General features: G+C 37.9%; 1 protein-coding gene across 1 annotated transcript; it reads right to left on the bottom strand.

Moving 5' to 3' along the window:
* Positions 1–453: 453 nt before the first annotated feature.
* On the bottom strand, positions 454–3174 carry LOC141618681 (uncharacterized). Its single transcript, XM_074435763.1, has 7 exons — positions 3071–3174; positions 2209–2940; positions 1645–2106; positions 1325–1573; positions 963–1231; positions 806–859; positions 454–698 (listed from the first exon to the last, which is right to left on the bottom strand). The coding sequence occupies exons 1-7, from the start codon at positions 3172–3174 to the stop codon at positions 454–456; spliced, it is 2115 nt and encodes a 704-aa protein (XP_074291864.1).
* Between the last annotated feature and the right edge of the window lie 16652 nt (positions 3175–19826).

Genomic DNA, 19826 nt, shown 5'->3' with positions numbered 1-19826 from the left:
TTTGCATATGAGCCGCGTCCCATTGCATAGCCCTACTGCCGGATCTAAATTCCTTAATAATATAACTGGTGAATCTTCTTTCAAAATGAGTTCATGTGGTGTCACACCAGCAGGGCAGGGTGAATTGAGGAACTCCGCTGGGTAAACATTTGAGTTGTAGTCAACCACGCTATCAAAGCTATGGTAAATATGTCTTACGCCAGGAAACTTATCAATGAGCACGCAGTTTACGGAGTCAAAATCATCATTCCTTGGAGTCAATATGGCCCTCTCATTGAAAATTTCTGTGCTGAAAGTGGTTTGCCTAATCTCGGGGAACACTGCATCAATTAGGGTTTACTTCGGCTGCTCATCTCCGTGTGGTTCTAAAATCAACTGGTGAGGTATTGCCACCAAAATGCTCTCAACTGTTTGCAAGTCTCCATTGCCCAATTCCAGAAGAAACTTTGAGAATTATGGGTTAGCTTTTGCCATGATATTTTCTGTCAAGTTAAATTTGGTTAAATATGGCCCGATTGGAGAGCTGACAATGCTGGATTCAACTGCCTCTTGCTGTGTACGGCGTGGGAGCACAGGAAGAACCTGGCGAAAATCGCCACCAAAAACAATGACCTTCCCTCCAAATAGCTCTATACTATTGCATACATCTTGGAATAACATGTTTACGGCCTCAATATTTTCTCTCTTGGACATTGAAGCTTCATCCCAAATAACCAGTGATGCTTCGCTTATTAAGCATGCCAAACCGCCTTGTTTAGGCACATCGCAAGTTAGGGACTCATTAGTATCGAGAGGTATTTTAAACCTGGAAGGGTTGTCCTGTCAGTGGGTAAATTTGATGCTGCTATTCCCGAGGTAGCTGTAGGCAAGCATATTTTACTCATTGAACGGACCTTTGCATACAACACTCCAAATAAAAATGTTTTCCCAGTACCACCTGGACCATCAATTAAAAAACGCACCTGCTTTCCCAGTTTTGACATGATGTATGATTGCCTTATACGCAGTGCGTTGCTCAACGTTTAGCTCTTTGCGTGAAGCCAACTGTAGCAGGGGTATTGGAACGTTTAAAGCATCACTGATATCCCTTGTACTTTGGAACCTTTTTTCCTGCTCAAAGTGTAAATGGTCCAATCCAAATTGTCTAAACGTCTTTCCCATGCCCTCCAAAAATTGCTCAACTTTAGCTGTTGTTGGCTGCAATATTCTTATAAGCTCTATAGGAAACTGTCTTCAAAAATCCTCAAAGAGCGATGTATAATATTTTTCCCTGAATTCAGCAGGGTTGTTTGGGCAACTGAAAATTAGTATAGTTGCAAACAACCTTCTGAGAGCATTTGGTATTACCACCTGCACAGCCTCGTCCATACACATATCCTCTGCATTATCTTGCTCTAGCACGCCCCTTTTTAACGTAGCTTCTTGAAACGACACGCAGAAAACACCGTCCAATGTTTTGATATCTTCAAAAGACTGAGGCCCTCTAACATGTGCCAAAAGCAACCTCAAGTAATAACGCTCACCCTCTCCATGAGAAGCGTGTGCAAACCTTCCAATCACAACTCCACGATCCCTTGTTTTCCCAAAAAAAAAAATTAATTCCACACAAAATGCTGTGGGAACTCACTATACAGATACTAATGCCCCTCCTGTAGGCCTAAATTTGTCTTTAAGTATTCTGTGAGCATGGTTTTTGCTCTTTCCTCGTTAGCAATGACATTTGCTAGATCCTCATTCTCTGAAAACCTCACGGTTTGGCCATTGCGTATGTGCACCGGTAAAGGATGTACAGGCGGGTGCGTATCAAACGGGTTGAATCCAAAAATCCTCCATGCTGCCTCTAGAGGTGACACCCACCTACCAGACTGGTACTTCTCTATTTCATCCACTAACATAGAGGCGGTGCCATTTGCAACATTGAACAGGATTCGATCATGACTTTTATACACGTATTTATATAAATATTTGACTGCATTAATGGTAGAGCACACTTCGACATTCAAGTGGCAGTCAAACATGGCCAACAAATAAGGATTGCAAGGAACCGCAGATCTGTTTTCTATGTTAGCTTTCCTCACCAACACTGTTTCACCTGTGTCCCTACACCTATACAATAGATATGAGTCTTTCCCATTTGTGGTGAAGTCTCTAAAGTTTTTGGGATAATTTTTCTCTTAATTTCGTTTCCCATCCTTGATTTGCATACACACATTCTTGGGAAAATCATCACCACATGGTCCATGCATCATGTGTTTTAATACAGCTGCTCTTATGTGTGGGTTATCATTTGAAGGTATTTCTGCGAAAACATTTTTATCAAACTTCTTTGGGGATGTTATTTTGTATCCCGGTTTGAGGATGATTAGGAAATGTGCATGTGGTAAGCCACGCTTTTGGAACTCTACAACATTAATCATTGCAGCAACTTCACCAAATATTTGTTTTTCCCGGATCTGCTTCCTAAGCATTTTAAGCTTAGCATGGAATACTCGGGCCACGAGATCTGGCCTATTTTGTAATTGTTCCCCAGGCGACAGTTCTGATTTGATTTCAGGCCAGTTTGGATTGCACGTTATGGTTATGAATAGATCAGGTTTACCATATTTCTGCACAAGTGCCATTTCGTTTAAATACCGTCTTCTCATATCCCTTGGACCTCCTAAGAAGGAAGGTGGTAACACAATCCTTTTCCCTACATTACATGCACTGTTTTCTCCAAGCTCCAATGTATCTATAATTCTTTGATACAGGTCTGCCCAAATAGCCTCTTGATTCAAGCGTAAGAAGTTCAACCTTGTATTCTCAATTTTCAGATACATGTCTACAATAAACTGCTGAAATAGTCTTCCTCCTCTAATCAGAAGATTACCAGGTCGTATCTGGAACTTGTACGCGTAATACTCCCTACAAGAAATACGTTTATCTGCCTTTGTATGCTTTCTAGAAGCATATGCCAAATGTTAAGTTAATAGTTAAAAAAGTTGAACACCCCAAGCACGTTGTCCAATGTGCGCCTAAATTATTACTAAATTTCTAAATCTTGAAAAATACAGTACGATAGAAGATTTACTTACTTGCAACCTCTGCTTCCACAAGTGACTCGGCCCTGCCATCTGAAAATGCTGACATTGGAAATGATGAATTTGCGTCAATGTTAAAGGTTGGGCTGGACATTTTTTCAATCCTTGATGTCACCCACTATCGCCCTTTGGCAACAGGACTGGATACTGTAGAGGATCATAGCAGCCATAGAAATGCCTGATTCTATGTTTGTGTGAACCTCTCCCATATGCAATTATATAGGGCCCTTCATTTCCTTGCATAGCTGTAGTATGTAGCCAAACAACTGCCACCTCGTCAGATGTTGGCGCATTATATACACGTTGCTCACTGCTTGGATCAGTACTGAAAATTATCCTCGTATTCTTAGTTACCTCTATCTCTTTCAATGATCTAAAAAATTTCCCATATAGATTATCATCCATGAAGCCTATCAGCAAAGTCACAATCTGTTCATTCAAATTAAGAAACAATCCTAATCGGTTTTCCTTTTCATGCTGCCCATCATAGAACTATAATTGTAAATACCTAGGAATACTATCCATAGGTATTAGATCCGGCAAATAATGATAAACCTGGCCCTGTGCCTTGAAAACAAAGATTCCTTTATGAATTTCTTTCTCAAAAGTGCCCCCCAAAGAACTGAAAGCGAAAAGGTTGTTATACAATCTAGAATATGTTTGGAAATGTAGCGAATTTGCATCCCTTGCAGTATTCAGTTGCACAAGTTCTTCTGGATTATCATTAATAGCCAATTTAATTTCGCCGCTGCAACAACATATGCCCTTTGCTTCATACTCAAATTTCTTGGCCCCACAATCATCACATTAAGTTGGTTGTTTTAACTTTGCAGCTTCTAATGGTATTGGCTTCCCCTCTACTGCATCCGGTACCTCTGTTCAACAAAACAAGAAAGCCTTTGGTTTTGTTTGGTCTGGTCACTAATTTAAGAATTTGAATGCTAAAGACTTTGCTCTAATTACTTTTTTTAGTAAAGCGGCGCCTTTTTTCCCTCTATTTGCCTCCTCCGTTGGCTGTTGTTCTGTTGTACTTACCCTCCAAGATCTATATGGTTGCCTTGTTGTAAGGTCCTGCTCATATGCAACAGTACCTGCTGCATTGTTCAATAATGCAAGTTATAGAAAACCCTTCCACCCTTATGGGCTTATTCAGTATTTTATTTTATAGGTCCGTACATCAGCCTAACCTTTTTACGGCGGGATTGTCGTCTGCTACGTGATGCAACAGTTTCTGGCTGTTGTGCCACAGTATGCTGTGTTTTTGGAGTTTGCGTTTCAGCAAGACTACTTTGCTCATTATTTCTGTTGCGTTTTCCAGTTGCCCGCCTGCTTTTTAAGGCCTTTTCAGGCGGACCAGGTGGGTCGTTCCTTGAAATGGAGACCGAGCATTACCTCGATAACTTTATAATAATAAACCCTGGCCAACACTTTAACAATCATATGCACCTTAAGCTCACTTGGATGTTCTGATATGTCATTTCAGATTGTCATGTGCCGATAACATTGCAAACACATCTGTTCAAGTTAGGCACGCAAACAGAAAAAGTAAATATCCATTATAACCTAGGGTATCGAGTTAATTAAACATTTAAGTAGCATAACTTCTACTTTAGGTGTGCCTCTGTTTTTGGGTTTGTACAATCTACTTTCTTAATGTTCTGGGTTGCAAACATACCACTGACCTTTGTCTGCTTGCTCCTCCATTTGCACGGAAGTAATTGCACAATTGCCTGGGCTGATATGAATTTCGCAAGGCTCTCTACCCTGTACAAATATGCAAAACACCCAATCATTGTGAGTGCAGTGTGCTTATACAGCAATTGCCAAACACGTCACGTTCAGTTTTGGCACCAGCATCCAAATTCTGCTAACTAACGTTTTAATCATCGCTGTCCTATTTGTATGCATAGGGCATTTTGCTACATTTACAAGATACATATTTAGTTTGCCTAGGATTGGTTCCCTTTTTTGCTTTTCCTTAACGGTCCTTTTAATCTCTAATTATTGTTGTGTTGAACATCTTAGAGGGAGTGACAATATATACGTATAAATAGGGCCTAAACATTTTGTTTTGATAGCAGCAGAAACCAAACATAGTTGACAAATCAGTAACCCTGACGAACCGCGGGATCTTTCATTCCGAATTACAAGCTTAAACAACCAGTTAATGTTCTAGAGTACAACCATTTCAACAAAGTAGTACAGTGATTACTCAACATGCGTAAAACCATTTTACTACAAAGGTACTTGATAAGGTTATTTTCAGTCGTTTGCCTTAGTCAAAATAAATCCTATACTACTACTAACAAGATAGCTAGCGGTAAGTAAGGGTCGAATCCACAGGGAGGTGGTGATTATCTAGTTTGTTGATGTTTAGAATGTCTTAAGGTAACCAATTGTGGGGGTTTGTTTGATTTTATTTCTAACAGCTAATTGCAAAGTAAATAAAAGATGAATAGCAATAATATTAAAGAGTCTAGGGATTCAGGTTCACTAGGCAGTCATACGGGGTGTGATTTAGTTCATTGATAGAGCTAATTATGTTGCTTAAGATATATGATCGATCGATTCAATATACCTTTAGATCTAATTTAACATGCAATCGCTATCATTAAATTATCTCTATTCAGTTATTGTGGCCTATATTGATTCTAACTCAGTCAGTGAAAGTCTCAATTTGCTATACTAGTCAATTAACCCTGGCCAGTAATTAATTTACTAGATGAAGGACAATAACATGAACAACAACAAATAAGCAACATTAACTATCAACTCATTAGTTTAATCCCCTTCTAACAACCTAGATCCCCTTTCATCCTAGATAGAAGATTTAGCTACTCATATTAAAGGAAGGAACAATAATAATAATAATGGAAAACATGATGAACAATAATAAAGATGAACAAGTAATTGAAATAATAATTATTGAAAGATTAGGACAATACCGTAAAATAGCAAAGTTTAGATCCGAAAGGAAGAACAATAAATATAAACTTAAACTAAGTATTTGAGAGAGTTTTCAAAGGTAGCTATACTAAACTATGGAAATTAAAGCATAATTAACCTAGGATAGGAGTTTAGGTATTTATAATAAAACATAACCGACTTAAGGAAAATTGCGGGAATTATAGAAAATAATGGTTCCTCGATCGAGCCTAGGGCTACTCGATCGAGTCACCACTTCCTCGATCGAGCTTGGTCTTACTTGATCGAGGCACCAAAGTTCAGGAACCCCAACTGTCGACATTGCGAATTTTAATTGCTTATGGATGTTCCTCGATCGAGCCTCACTGTACTCGATCGAGGAACCAAGTTCCTGCTTCGCGCACTGAACTTCAAACGGCCGCCTTTTCTTCGTTACTTGTCAGAAACAAGCGATTTTCATGGCGTTCGAAAGTTAAGAAGATAAGCTTTCACCGCCAGTTAGAATCACTTAAAAATCAGTTGTAGAACTCGAGATATGGCTCTTGAAAGTAGGCACTAGTAATAAGAAGCTCTTTTCTTCGTGTTTTCTTCTTAACTTCTCTTTCTTCATTCTTATGGATTCTCGTGCCATGCTTCGTGTATCCCTTCATGCACACTCCGCGATGCCCATTTCATTCCTTTACTCCTCAAGTGCATCATTCCTGCTTTAAACATAAAAAATGGAAGTATCGACATTCTAACATAAAAGGCATGTAATTAACATAATTTAGCACGAAAACTGTATCAAAAACAATTAAGGGGAGGCATAAATATGTATATAATTATCACTCATCAAACTCTCCCAAACCATCTCTTTGATGGTCCTCAAGCAAAGTAACACACAATACAAAAGGCAATCATACAAATGGTGAATAAACAGCTCAGAGCTAATGTTTAATGCACATACAAATTCCAAGCCATCCATATCTATAGCAAAGTAATGACTAAAGTGTACCAATAAAACAAATTCAAAGGTACGGGAAATAGAAAACGTAGCTCAAGTCTCAAGTCACCATACTATAGACAAATGCCAAATACCTTTCGATCTTGCAAGATAAATTAGTCGGATTCTCACGGATTCACTCATGCACTCATAACTATAAGGGTGAGTTATATATGATGACAGAAAGAAGTAGAAACACTCACTCAACTTATGAAACATGCATGCAATCTAATGTGATAGGGATTTCCCCAACTAATATGCAATCATCATATGCAGACAAAAGTACATGTATCAAGGACAATAAGGATGGCAAATGGATTAAAGGGATAGAAATGGTTTGTGCCAAAGCACGTTATGGATATTTGGAGCTAAGACGGTAGTCGCAGCGCTAACCAAAACCGAAACCAAATCTTAAAATAACAAATGAACCCAACTTAGAGAAATGATCTCAACTTTACAACAAATGAGAGCTAACAAACTACTCTCCAATTATGCATTAGACTCTAACAACCATCCTTTTAATCCTTGACAAAACCAAATGAAGCAATAAATTTCTTTTCTTTTCTTCTTTCAATTCTCTTTTTTTGATTTTTTTCTTTTTCTTTTCTTTTTCTTTTCTTTTGCTTCATATTTTTCCTTTTTCCAACACAAGGATATAACACAATTGCTAAATAATTCTACTACACCCACATTTGACAATAATAGTCCCAATCCCAACTATAGTAGTAAAATAGACATGATAAACAAGCAACTGCGACTGTCCCGATAAGGTAGGCAAATTTTTGGATTGTAGCTCATATGATGTAATTTAAGATTGGCTACAAGGGTTCAAACGGGCTAACAAAAAGGGTAAATTGAAAGGCTTATTTGAATGGTAAGAATCGCCTATCTACATGTACTTAGTCAAATGAAAGCAATAGAAGTATCAAGAAATCAATGTCACACTTATGCAGTTTGATATTACATATTCCACAAGGAAAAACCACACTCAAGCCTATTTGACAAATGAGACCAGTTTATTGTTGTTCCTGGCCTAGAAAGCTCTATAGACCTCGGAATTTAAGTAGTTTACCAACATAATTGTGTCAAATCTAATCAATATAAGGCATGTCAATACGGTTAAGACTTGAATTATGAGCTTTGTTTCCATGGTTAACGAGTCAAAACAAAGTACATGAACAACTATTTGGGATTCCAATGCAAAAACAACGCAATTTAACATCATTGTTATTAAATTCACCAAGACTCGACCTAAAACAAAGGAAAAAACATGTTTTTTGTATTTTGAAAATTTTTAATTTTTATGGATTTTTATATATAAATTCACACAACATAATTAAATCACACAACATAAATAAAGACTTCTCCCCAAACCGAAATGTCACAGTGTCCTCATTGTGATGCCTATAGCATAGCAATCACACAAAAATCACCAGCAACCTAAAGGACACAACTAACAAAAGAAATGGAAAAGAAATAGATAATACTATTAAAGAAGGTACAAGGGAAGATAATACCGGGTAAGAGCTTATGATTCCCCCAAACCAGCTGCAAAATAGGAGAAATAATCAACCCCGCAATTCCACATCAAGTCAGCTACGAAATAAACACCAAAAACATGGTTACTCGATCGAGCCTCATGCCACTCGATCGAGGAACCATCCTGACGAGCATATACTCTGCCACTACTATAGATACAGGCTATAACAACGGTTAAAAAGTGTTGTTATATAAACAAGGGGACGTTGTTAAAGCGTCCGTTGTAGTAGGTTTTAACAACGGTTGGTTTTTCTAAGAAACCGGTTGTGAAAACTATTAACAACGGTTTAAAGTAGAAAAAACCTTTGTGGAAAGGGTGACTAAATTTTGGTGGGAAAGTTATAACAACGGTTACAGTATAAAAAACCGTTGTTATAACTAAAGACAACGGGTTTATTTTTAAATAACCGTTGTTTATTTTAAAAAAAAAAAAAAATTAAATTAAATATTACTAGATGCATGCATTATTACGGCTCGTTATAATTCCGTTGCATGCATTATTACTGCCAATTCCTGCATATGAATGGACAATATATGGAATGAGAAGGGTTATAAGATTTGAAGCAGAGATATGATGGCACAACTTTCTAAACATATATTAATTAAAAAACAACTCAAAAGACACATTACTTAGTATAAATATATGTATTATCTCAACCACCATTCCATTATCTCACTATATATCTCCAAACCCTAACTGCTAAAACAAACTCCAAACCCTAAATCTTTCAAACAAACTCCAAACTTCGTCAACAATGAATGATACCATCCATAAGACTGTTACTATGACCGAGCACAACAGGAGTTTCATCCGCCGGTTGCTGGACATCGAGGACAGGTTCAGGAGCTACTTAGATGAAGCTCAATCCGCACTCAAGGACGCCAAAAAAAATGGCTTGACAGAGCAGCAGTTGTTGCAGCTATATGACGATATAGCAACTGCTGAACGAAACCTCCAAATAGCTAAGGAGGAGAGGATGGATATCATAGAAGAGAATGAGACTCTCTATGCATATCTAAGAATTGCATTTTTATCAATGTAATTCGTTTTTTAATTTATGTATTTATGTATTTATATATATATATATATATATATATATATATATATATATATATATATATATATATATATATATATATATATATTAATTAAGTTTATCATGCATTCCTCTCTATCATCTTGCTTCTTCTTTGTTTTATTTTATTTAATTTGTTTTACAAGCTAATAAACGCAGGAAAACAACAGTGTCAAAACTAATTAAGCGAATAATACTTAGAGAAAGAACATAATGATCGATAAAAACACATGCAAATGAAATAATTAGAGAAAGAAAATAATGACTGAGATGACAAAACCTAAATTAAATCATGCATATTTCCCTGATAATTAGAGAAAATAAGAGATGATGAAACCAACAGTGACGGCGAGATGATAAAGCGACGATGAGAAAGAGAGAAAGAGACAATGAGAAAGTGTGCGTGTGTTTGTGTTTGTGTTTGTTTGTGTTTGTTTGTGTTTGTGTTAGGTTTGTGTTTTGTGGCTGTAGCTGATCTGTGTTTGTGTGGTTTATAGTATGGAAAGTATTGACAACGGTTGTTGAACAAAAATCCATTGTCATTACAGAATGTATTAACAACGGGTCCATAGTAAACCGTTGTTAAAAAGTATTAAAAACGGGTTTATAAATAACCGTTGTAATTACTTTTCACTAACTTTGCGCCAAATTATTAACAACGGTTGTGCATGTTTGACCCGTTGTTAAAACCTATAACAACGGTTATGGAACCATAACCGTTGTAACTAATTTTAGTAAAATTCGCGCCATATGTTCTACAACGTCTTATGGTGATTTTCGTGGATAAGTGTTGTAAAAGGGGCGTTGTAGTTGCCTGGATTTGTAGTAGTGCATTAAAACAAATGCGCACACAAATCATAATCAATATAAGGTAAAGCTCGTAAAAGTAAATCAAAAAGTAGCGCGTGTGCTACACACAAGCATAAGTAACACCAATAAATAGTCCAAGCAAAGAAAATAAATGACAAATAAAGTTCTTGCTCATCAAACTCAAAATCTAAAGTAAAATATGAGCAATTGTCATTGTTTTTCATGTCATCTTGACTTGGTAGAAGATAGGGCACTTCATCCGTCATAGGAGCTTCATCAAGGACTTTGACTGGCTCCTCTTTGAATATTTCTGCCCCTAAAGCATTCAACTCGGCTTCTATGTCAATACTCTCATCACATCTTTAAACCATCTTAGGAGGAGGATCATCTCCATATATAAGCTTCTCTATCTCATCCACTTCCTTGCTCCATGGATCAGTGGTAGGGAGTTTGAAGCCTTTAGGAATAGAAGCAACCGTGGATTTGTAGTGACTTGCTAATGTAGGCATCTTTGGTGTTGTAGAAATCACAACTACATAAATAAGAGTGTCCTCTTCTAAGGATGAATCTTCTGCAAAAGTATACCGCTCCTAGTCAAGTGTACTCAAGTCTTCCACTTGACTTACTTCTCTTTGAAATTTTCGTCTGTACCGAAAAGTCTTTTCTAGCTCGGGATAAAAAGGTATAATCTCTAACCTGTTAGACATGGGCATACACGAAAACAACAAGAAAAGATAAAACTGCCTCAAGGAACTGAAGTTCCCTGAAACAAAAGACAAAAATAAACAGAGACAAACTAAACAATTGTTGCCTCCCCGGCAATGGCGCCAAAATTGATAAGGTTATTTTCAGTTGTTTGCCTTAGTCAAAATAAATCCTATACTACTACTAACAAGATAGCTAGCGGTAAGTCAAGGTTGAATCCATAAGGAGGCGGTGATTATCTAGTTTATTGATGTTTAGAATGTCTTAAGGTAAGCAATTGTGGGGGTTTGTTTGATTTGATTTCTAACGGCTAATTGCAAAGTAAATAAAAGATGAATAACAATAATATTAAAGAGTCTAGGGATTCGGGTTCACTAGGCAGTCATACGGGGTGTGATTTAATTCATGGATAGAGCTAATTATGTTGCTTAAGGTTATATGATCGATAGATTCAACATTCCTTTAGATCTAAATTAATATGCAATCGCTATCATTAAATTATCTCTATTCAGTTATTGTGGCCTATGTTGATTCTAACCCAGTCGGTGAAAGTCTAAATTCGCTATACTAGCCAATTAACCCTGGCCAGTAATTAATTTACTAGATGAAGACCAATAACATGAACAACAACAAATAAGCAATATTAACTATCAATTCATTAGTTTAATCCCCTTCTAACAACCTAGATCCCCTTTTACCCTAGATAGAAGATTTAGCTACTCATATTAAAGGAAGGAACAATAATAATAATAATAATAATAATAATAATAATAATAATAATAATAATAATAATAATAATAATAATAATAATAATAATAATAATAATAATAATAATAATAATAATAATAATAATAATAATAATAATAATAATAATAATAATAATAATAATAATAATAATAATAATAATAATAATAATAATAATAATAATGGAAAACATGATGAACAATAATAAATATGAACAAGTAATTGAAATAATAATTATTGAAAGATTAGAACAATACAGTAAAATAGCAACGTTTAGATCTGGAAGGAAGAACAATAAATATAAACTAAACTACGTATTTGAGAGAGTTTTCTAAGGTAGCTATACTAAAATACGGAAATTAAAGCATAATTAATCTAGGATACGAGTTTAGTTATTTATAATAAAACATAACCGACTTAAGGAAAATTGCGGGAATTATAGAAAATAATGGTTCCTCGATCGAGCCTAGGCCTACTCGATCGAGTCACCACTTCCTCGATCGAGCCCGGTCTTACTCGATCGAGGCACCAAAGTTCAGGAACTCCAACTCTCGACATTGCGAATTTTAATTGATTATGGAGGTTCCTCGATCGAGCCTCACTGTACTTGATCGAGGAACCAAGTTCCTGCTTCACGCACTGAACTTCAAACAGCAGCCATTTCTTCGTTACTGTCAGAAACAAGCGATTTTCATGGCGTTGGAAAGCTAAGAAGATAAGCTTTCCAGAACCCGAGATATGGCTCTTCAAAGTAGGCAGTAGTAATAAGAACCTCTTTTCTTCGTGTTTTCTTCTTAACTTCTTTTCCTTTATTCTTATGGATTCTTATGCCATGCTTCATGTATCCCTTCATGCCCACTCCGCGATGCCCATTTCATTCATTTACTCCTCAAATGCATCATTCATGCATTAAACATAAAAAAGAAGAAGTATCGACATTCTAGCATAAAAGGCATGTAATTAAAATAATTTAGCACGAAAACTGTATCAAAAGCAATTAAGAGGAGGCATAAATATGTATATAATTATGACTCATCAGTACTAATTGCGTTACATAACACTTTAAATAGAACAACATCTCATAGCAAAAGAGCAGTTATAGGTCCATACATTGCCATTTAGGGGTACAAAAGATCGTTAACCATCACAGACCAATTCAGTAAACAATACTAACTGCTACACACAAAATGTTTGCTAAACACATTATAAGGCAGTAAATTTTTTTTTTTTGGTGAAATGTGTGTATGTATTATATATATCAAAAGAAGGTTGATTATGTAGTCAATAAGTAGCTTTCTATTACATATAATTCTTATGCTTAAGCCAATTTATCTCTTCCTTAGTCATATGCTGAAAATCTCTTCCTCTAATTCTAGCTTTCACAACCTCTATAATCTTCTCAGCACAAGCCTCTGGCCTAGTTAGCACCCCATCCAATCTGCACTTGTTTCTTTCCTGCCAAATTTGATACATAGCCCCCCAGATCACAGCTGCTTAGACTCCTATCTGCATCTTAGTTCCAGTACTTTGCAGGCACGAATCAAGGACTTGCCTGTCTGGAAACTGGCATTTCAATTTCTGATTGATGCAGCAGATAACCTGCTTACTTTAAGCACACTCAAAGAATAAGTGATCTGCCCCTTCAGTAGCTTGAGCACATAGGAAACAGGTATCATCAATATCCATACCAAACTTCACTAGCATGTCATTAGTTCTGATTGCCCCCTGTGCATACAGCCAACCAAAGAACTGATGTTTAGGTAGCACCCAACCATTCCAGATTAGCCTAGCCCACGGCACTTTTGGTACACTTCCTTGTAGCCACTTATAACATACAGCAGCTGAGTATTCCTTCCCCTGTACAGTCCATTGTCCATCAGTATAACCAGGAAGTAGCTCCTGTTTAACCCTACAAATTCTTCTCCATACCCAGCTAGACTGTGCAGCAGGAGTGTAAACCATCCAGTCTGTCCCTTTCAGGTAGTTCTGTTGCACCCATTTAACCCAGATTGTATCCTTCTTTTCCGCTATCCAATTCACTAATCTCCCAACCATAGCTTTGTTCATGTTTTCCTGATTCTTAAGACCAAGACCCCTTTCTTCTTTTGATCTACAGACCTTGTCCCACGCCACCAAAGGGACCCTTCTATAATCTGCACTATTGTCCCACAAGAAATTCCTACAAGTAGCCTCAATTCTAGCTATGATTCCCTTAGGCAGGACAAACATGGAAGCCCAGTATGAGTGTAAAGAAGACAAAACTGCCTGCACCAAGACTAGCCTCCCACTATAAGAGAATTTTCTTGCCCCATAGCCGTTTATTCTACTGCATATTTTCTCCACCAAGCATTCACAGTCTTTCTTTTTCTATCTAGTAGTTTGGATTGGCATTCCCAGGTACTTGAAAGGAAGGGTATCTTCTGCAAACCCAGAAACACTGAGTATATCTTGTTTAATAGGCTCTGGTACACCTTTAAAATAAGCATTAGACTTTGATGCACTCACTTTCAACCCAGATGCCTTTGAGAATGTAGAAAAGGACTTGAGTAACAGCATCATAGACTCTGTGTCCCCTCTACTAAACAGCAGAACATCATCAGCAAACATCAAACTTGCCAATTTCTGTTGCTTGCATAGAGGATGGTAATGGAAGTTGTATTTTGCAGCTGCATACTTCAAACTCCTTGTCAGGTATTCCATACATAGAGTAAAAACAAGGGGGGAGAGTGGATCCCCTTGTCTCAAACCTCTTTTACCATTGAAGTATCCAAACATATCCCCATTAATTGCCAAGGAAAAAGTTACAGTAGTAATGCATTGCATTACCATATCTTTAAAACCAGCAGGAAATCTAAGCATATCTAACAGTTGCTCAACAAATGCCCATTCCACAGTATCATATGCCTTTTATAAGGCAGTAATTATTTAGACACATAGCCCACACATAGTACTACATCCACTACTTCTCGACTACAAAGGATAACACTCAAATCCGCTATTTCCTAAGGTTTTTTATTACGCCGGCTGGCTTCCGCTTCTCCATCAAACAGAATAGCATCAACACTGGGTTTTGGGTTGTCTTTATCATTCAGGCCAACGCCTAAAAAACTATTTCTACAAATGACCCTTGTTTTTTTAGGAGGTGGTGGGAGTGTTAAACCAGTGTGTATGCCATAGCCAGCTCCTTCAGTTGTGCTGACCCCTTCTGGAATAAACATAGGGACAGACTCCAAGTTATAGGCCACGTAAATCTATTTCGCCTTGACAGATCTGTACCTCCCTCGCTGAAACCCACGCTAAATCTGGGAATACAGCATCCTGTTGAAGTTGGCATCTTCCACAGTAAAACCATAAATGGTTGAAAAATAATATATTGCTTTCTTGGCTAAACTTTGTCTGGCCTTGTCGACAGTTTCCTTGTTGTCGCTAATGAAGTATCTTTCCCTAAAAGGGTGTTTGTCCTAAACAACTGTGAAACAACAAACATATCGGCCGTCTGTGTGCGTAATAAAGTCCATTTTATCAACAGTCACGTCATATGCAACAACTATCTGAAGCCAGATGTCCCATAAGTCAGCAATGACTATAACTGGCAGGAAATCAGGCACAACTATTTTTTTAGGACGATGGTACATCACCCTACCAGTAGATGGTCCTCACTCAGCACACCGCAGCGCATTCCGCTTCTGTTGAAAGAAGCTACAGACAGCCTTATATTTGGCCCGACGTTGCAGGTTGAAATCATCGACGATAACCTGTTTTTTTTTTAACAAGAAAGTCCACAACTTGTTCAGCAGCGTGTTCCTCAGATTCGTGCATAAATTCCTTTTTTTCACCTTTGAATAAATAAGCTGCAGGACCAGGACCCCTGTGTAGAACCAAGTTTGCTTGATTGAGGTTTAGGTTGGCATGGCTATACATCGGCTATGGTCAACCCAGTGCATTTGTAATTTCAGTAAATAGACCCCTGAAAGAAACACTCAATTCCTTCTTTTCCTCAGCCATTTGAAAAACAACCTATAAGGCATTTCATGAATTCCTACTCAAAAGCATTCCACACCTAATACTCTAGCTACTTTTATTAAAGGAAATGGCCACCTAACACACATGAACAAAGAAGCCTATAAACAACCGAATTACCAAATACCCTTAAATCAGCTGAACAGCAAAATCCCCTGACATCCTGACTTAGTGTCTGATACTCCTCCTCTTTGCCCATGTTGATAAATGCACATCTCAGCGCGGACAACTAATCTAACCACCCACCCATCACAAAGTTTTTTTTTTCACACAGAAATATACTCACCCAACTTTCAAAAAGATGACCGTCTGGACGAGCCCCATCTAATGCGCTCAAAAACTACGCAGCCTAATGCATGTTGTCTGCAGGAACCCTGGTTTGACCTACACTCCAAATAATAAATTACCTAAGGAAGGACAGCGCAGCCAACACCGACACCAGTTTCCCATATAACCAACCACATACATTATGACCTACCAAACAACTATTTGAACCTCAGCAAACCTATAATTTTTGAAATTTTGAAGAGAAAATATTTAAGCGTCAACAATCATAATTGAAAGGTAATTCCCAAGGTAAGGAAGCCATAAACATGCGCAGCAACAATGTATCAACCTGGCCATCTAAAGCTAACTATTAAACAATTCAAGCACACAATCACTAATATGCCAATGAAGACCCTAGCGCTTTGTTTACGCTACCGACAAATTCACCAAGAATCAAACAGGCATACCAAATAGTAACAAAACAACTCACATAAATTGTCACCCACTGAACAAGAGTTGACACATCGGTCATCCCATCCTGTTAGAATACACTTAGTACCCTTCCAATCTAAGGCTGGTTGCTTATTTAAACATGCAATTGCACCCACCATCCCCCAAAATAGAAGACAAATTGCAAAGAATCCACCACAACAACATTTAAAGGAAAATAATTGAAACTACGAATGCAGGATCCTGAACAATTTTGCAAGACGACTATCTAAAGCTAAGCATCAAACCATGACAGCATATAACAATCAAACACAACTAAGACATAACCACACATAACAATAACAGAACTCATAGTGAAACTTTAACCACACTGATTTCCCTTTTGTTCTTTACCTGCCAAGAAGCCTCCCTGAACTTTTCCTCAAGTTATTCCCATGCAGGCAACGACACAAAAATTAGCACAGACCCAAAAAGGGAGCTAAATCTAAAAGGATGAACTGGGATGACTGTTGAAAAAAACTTACCACCCAAACCTCTAAATTAATTAGAAGGTTGGTATATTTTAACCCTGTGCAACCACTCTTTTATATGTAAACACAGAAGCTAGTTTCTTAGCCAACTGTTTATGGCAGGTACAGTTAAATTACTACACTATACCCCCTTACTTAGCATACATACTTCTAAGAAAACCTCATCCTAACACAAAAAGGTCACCTCACTTCACCTCAAATAATCTATAATAATAAAGCACACTCAACACAAAGTAAATCCATCCTTCAAATCATCTATAATATAATAAGGACCCACCCCCACAACCCCTTACCCTGTCCTAAATGTACCCCACATTAGCAAATTAGTTAACTATAAATGTAATACCCCGTATTTTATATAATCGATTAAACGGATATTATTATATATTAATTATTATGTATTTTATATTACTAATTATGTCGGGATAATAGTTGAGTCGATAATTACATTAAGCTATCGTAAGTTATTTGAGACGGGTTTATATGGAATTCGAAATGTGAGCTGACCCATTTGAGTTGGCCCATTAACATGTTCAGCCCATTTAACCCTAAACCCTAAACCTAATAGTATACCCTAACCATAATAGTTCTCTCCCTCAACCCGCCTCCCTCACGCCTCCCTCCTTCATCAACACCAAACCTCAACTTTTCACACATAGAGAGAGAGAGAGAGTGAGCTTGGTTGTCGTCAGTGCTGCAAGGAAGAGCTAGGGGCGGTTGTCGACGTTCATAGGCGGCTAGGGTGGCGGTGGTGGTGACGGAAAGGTAAGGATTCAACCTCTCCCCTCTGTTTTTGCATTTATGTCGGGTTTTGTGGGTGGTTACGTGTCTGATAGGGGCATTTCTGGTGGTTGTTGACGGGGTATATGGGTAGGGTGGTTAGTGACGAGTGTAGTGGTGGTGGTTAGGGTGGTTATAGGTGGTGTTAGTGGTTGTGCAAGGCGGCATCGACAGGGGGGTAGTAAACGTGTTTAAGCAGGGGTTTTCAGGCGGTTTAGATGGTTAGGTTGGGGTGGCACCACCGTGGACTCGGGGGAGGTCGAAATGGTGGTGCCACGGTGTTTGGGTTCGTGGGCTGACGGCGAGCAGGACTGTGGTGGTGTGGCAGGTTATAGGTGTTGGCTGCGGTGGTAGTAAGGAGAGAACAGAGGGTGTTTGGTGAGGCTTGGCGGTGAACCAGGCCAAATGGCAGCCCTGGTTCGACTTGCCGGCGGCAGTCGACCAGGCTGGTGGTGGTTGTTGGTGGTGGGGTCGAAGTGGGGAGCATGGTTGGTGGTTGTCGTGGTGGTGTAGGTGGCGCGTGAATAGTGGGGGTGAGAGTGAAGGCGTGGGTTGTGTTTAATCGGGTTATTCAAATTGTTTTGAGTTTTGAAACGGGTTTGTCGGAGATTTAATCGTTATATTTCGTAATGGGTCGTATTCTTAATTAATTAATTAATTTAATTCCGAGTTATTTAAATAATTAAAGACGGGTTTAAGTCGGGTCGTTGAGTTGTTCAATATTTGATTCGGGTTTTCTTAAGCGTATAATTCGTTTAATCTTTATTTATCATATTAGTTATTTAACTTAAATTCCCGAGTCTTTTAAAATAATTCAAGTCGGGTTTTGAGTCGGGTTTGTTAAAAGAGAAAAGTTACTATATCGGGAAAGTTTCCTTTTTAAGAAATTCTACTTTAGTAACCTTCTATTTTGGGAAGTTGGGTCAAATACTAATCGGGTTATTTTAGTTATCAGTTGGGCATAAGTTTGGTGTCGCGATTGTATTTCGGGAAAGCTTCTATTTTGGGAGATTTCTATATTTAGTAGTTAGTAATTATAAATATTATAATTGTCTTAGGTGACGGATTCGTGAAGGATCGATAATCAGATTCGTTGCTTTATTTTCTGGACTGCTTGAACTACTTAATTGGATTTGCTGGCACTTTGAGGTAGGGAAATACACTTGACCTATTATCGTTGTTGTTGAATTGTGTTGACTTGATTCGTGGTTGTTGATTTACGTTATGATTCATATACGGGAAGGTGATTGATCAAGTGATCGTGTTGAGTTTGTTATCACAACATTCGGTAGGCCGGCATGATTTCATTCATTAATATATATATATTGTGTTGCATTAATTTCGTTGAGCATTTCATATGCATTGGAGTTGGAGGATGGTGTAGGAGTGACGATGTTGAGATACGATGTGAGTTGTGATAAGGCCCAAAGGGTTCTCGCAGACTTGCCCTGGTGTCCTCAAAAGCGAGTGCGGATCGGCTACGGTCGATATATATAGTCTACCGGGATCGGTATGGTCAGGGTTGTCCGGGATATGAGATATGAGATATAAGTTGAGATGGAGATGGAGGTGACAGAGGAGCATGCATATCATATTTTGTTGTTTTATTGTTTTCCCTACTCAACCTCGTGGTTGACCCTGTGTATTCATGAACACCTGTGATGACCCAAATATTGGCGAGCAGACTTGACAGGTTAAGAGATAGAACGGGAGCTGGATGGGCGTGAGACACTGGATCAGACGACTTAGTAGCTAGATCATCATCTAGAAGACTTTCACTTTTATTTATGTTAGTTCTTGTAATTTGACGTAAAGAGGTTTTGTAATAATTCAGTTAAAAATAATTATATAAATTGCCTTGGAGTTTAATTTGTTATTCACTACCTCGGGAAACCGAGATGGTAACAGTCCGGTTTAT

The sequence above is a fragment of the Silene latifolia genome, chromosome X (assembly GCF_048544455.1).
Source record: "Silene latifolia isolate original U9 population chromosome X, ASM4854445v1, whole genome shotgun sequence".
Classification (NCBI taxonomy): Eukaryota; Viridiplantae; Streptophyta; class Magnoliopsida; order Caryophyllales; family Caryophyllaceae; genus Silene; species Silene latifolia.
Note: the sequence above shows the minus strand (reverse complement) of the source record. Positions and strands in the feature narration are given on the sequence as shown.

What these genes read in the sequence shown, in the direction of transcription:
- LOC141618681 (XM_074435763.1), bottom strand. Translation starts at nt 3,174, where the DNA reads ATGTCCAGCCCAACCTTTAACATTGACGCAAATTCATCATTTCCAATG. An exon ending in GAAGCAGAGGTTGCAAGTAA is followed by an intron (nt 2,941 to 3,070) that starts GTAAATCTTCTA and finishes ATATGCTTCTAG; the next exon opens with AAAGCATACAAAGGCAGATA. An exon ending in AATTTAGGCCTACAGGAGGG is followed by an intron (nt 1,574 to 1,644) that starts GCATTAGTATCT and finishes TGGGAAAACAAG; the next exon opens with GGATCGTGGAGTTGTGATTG.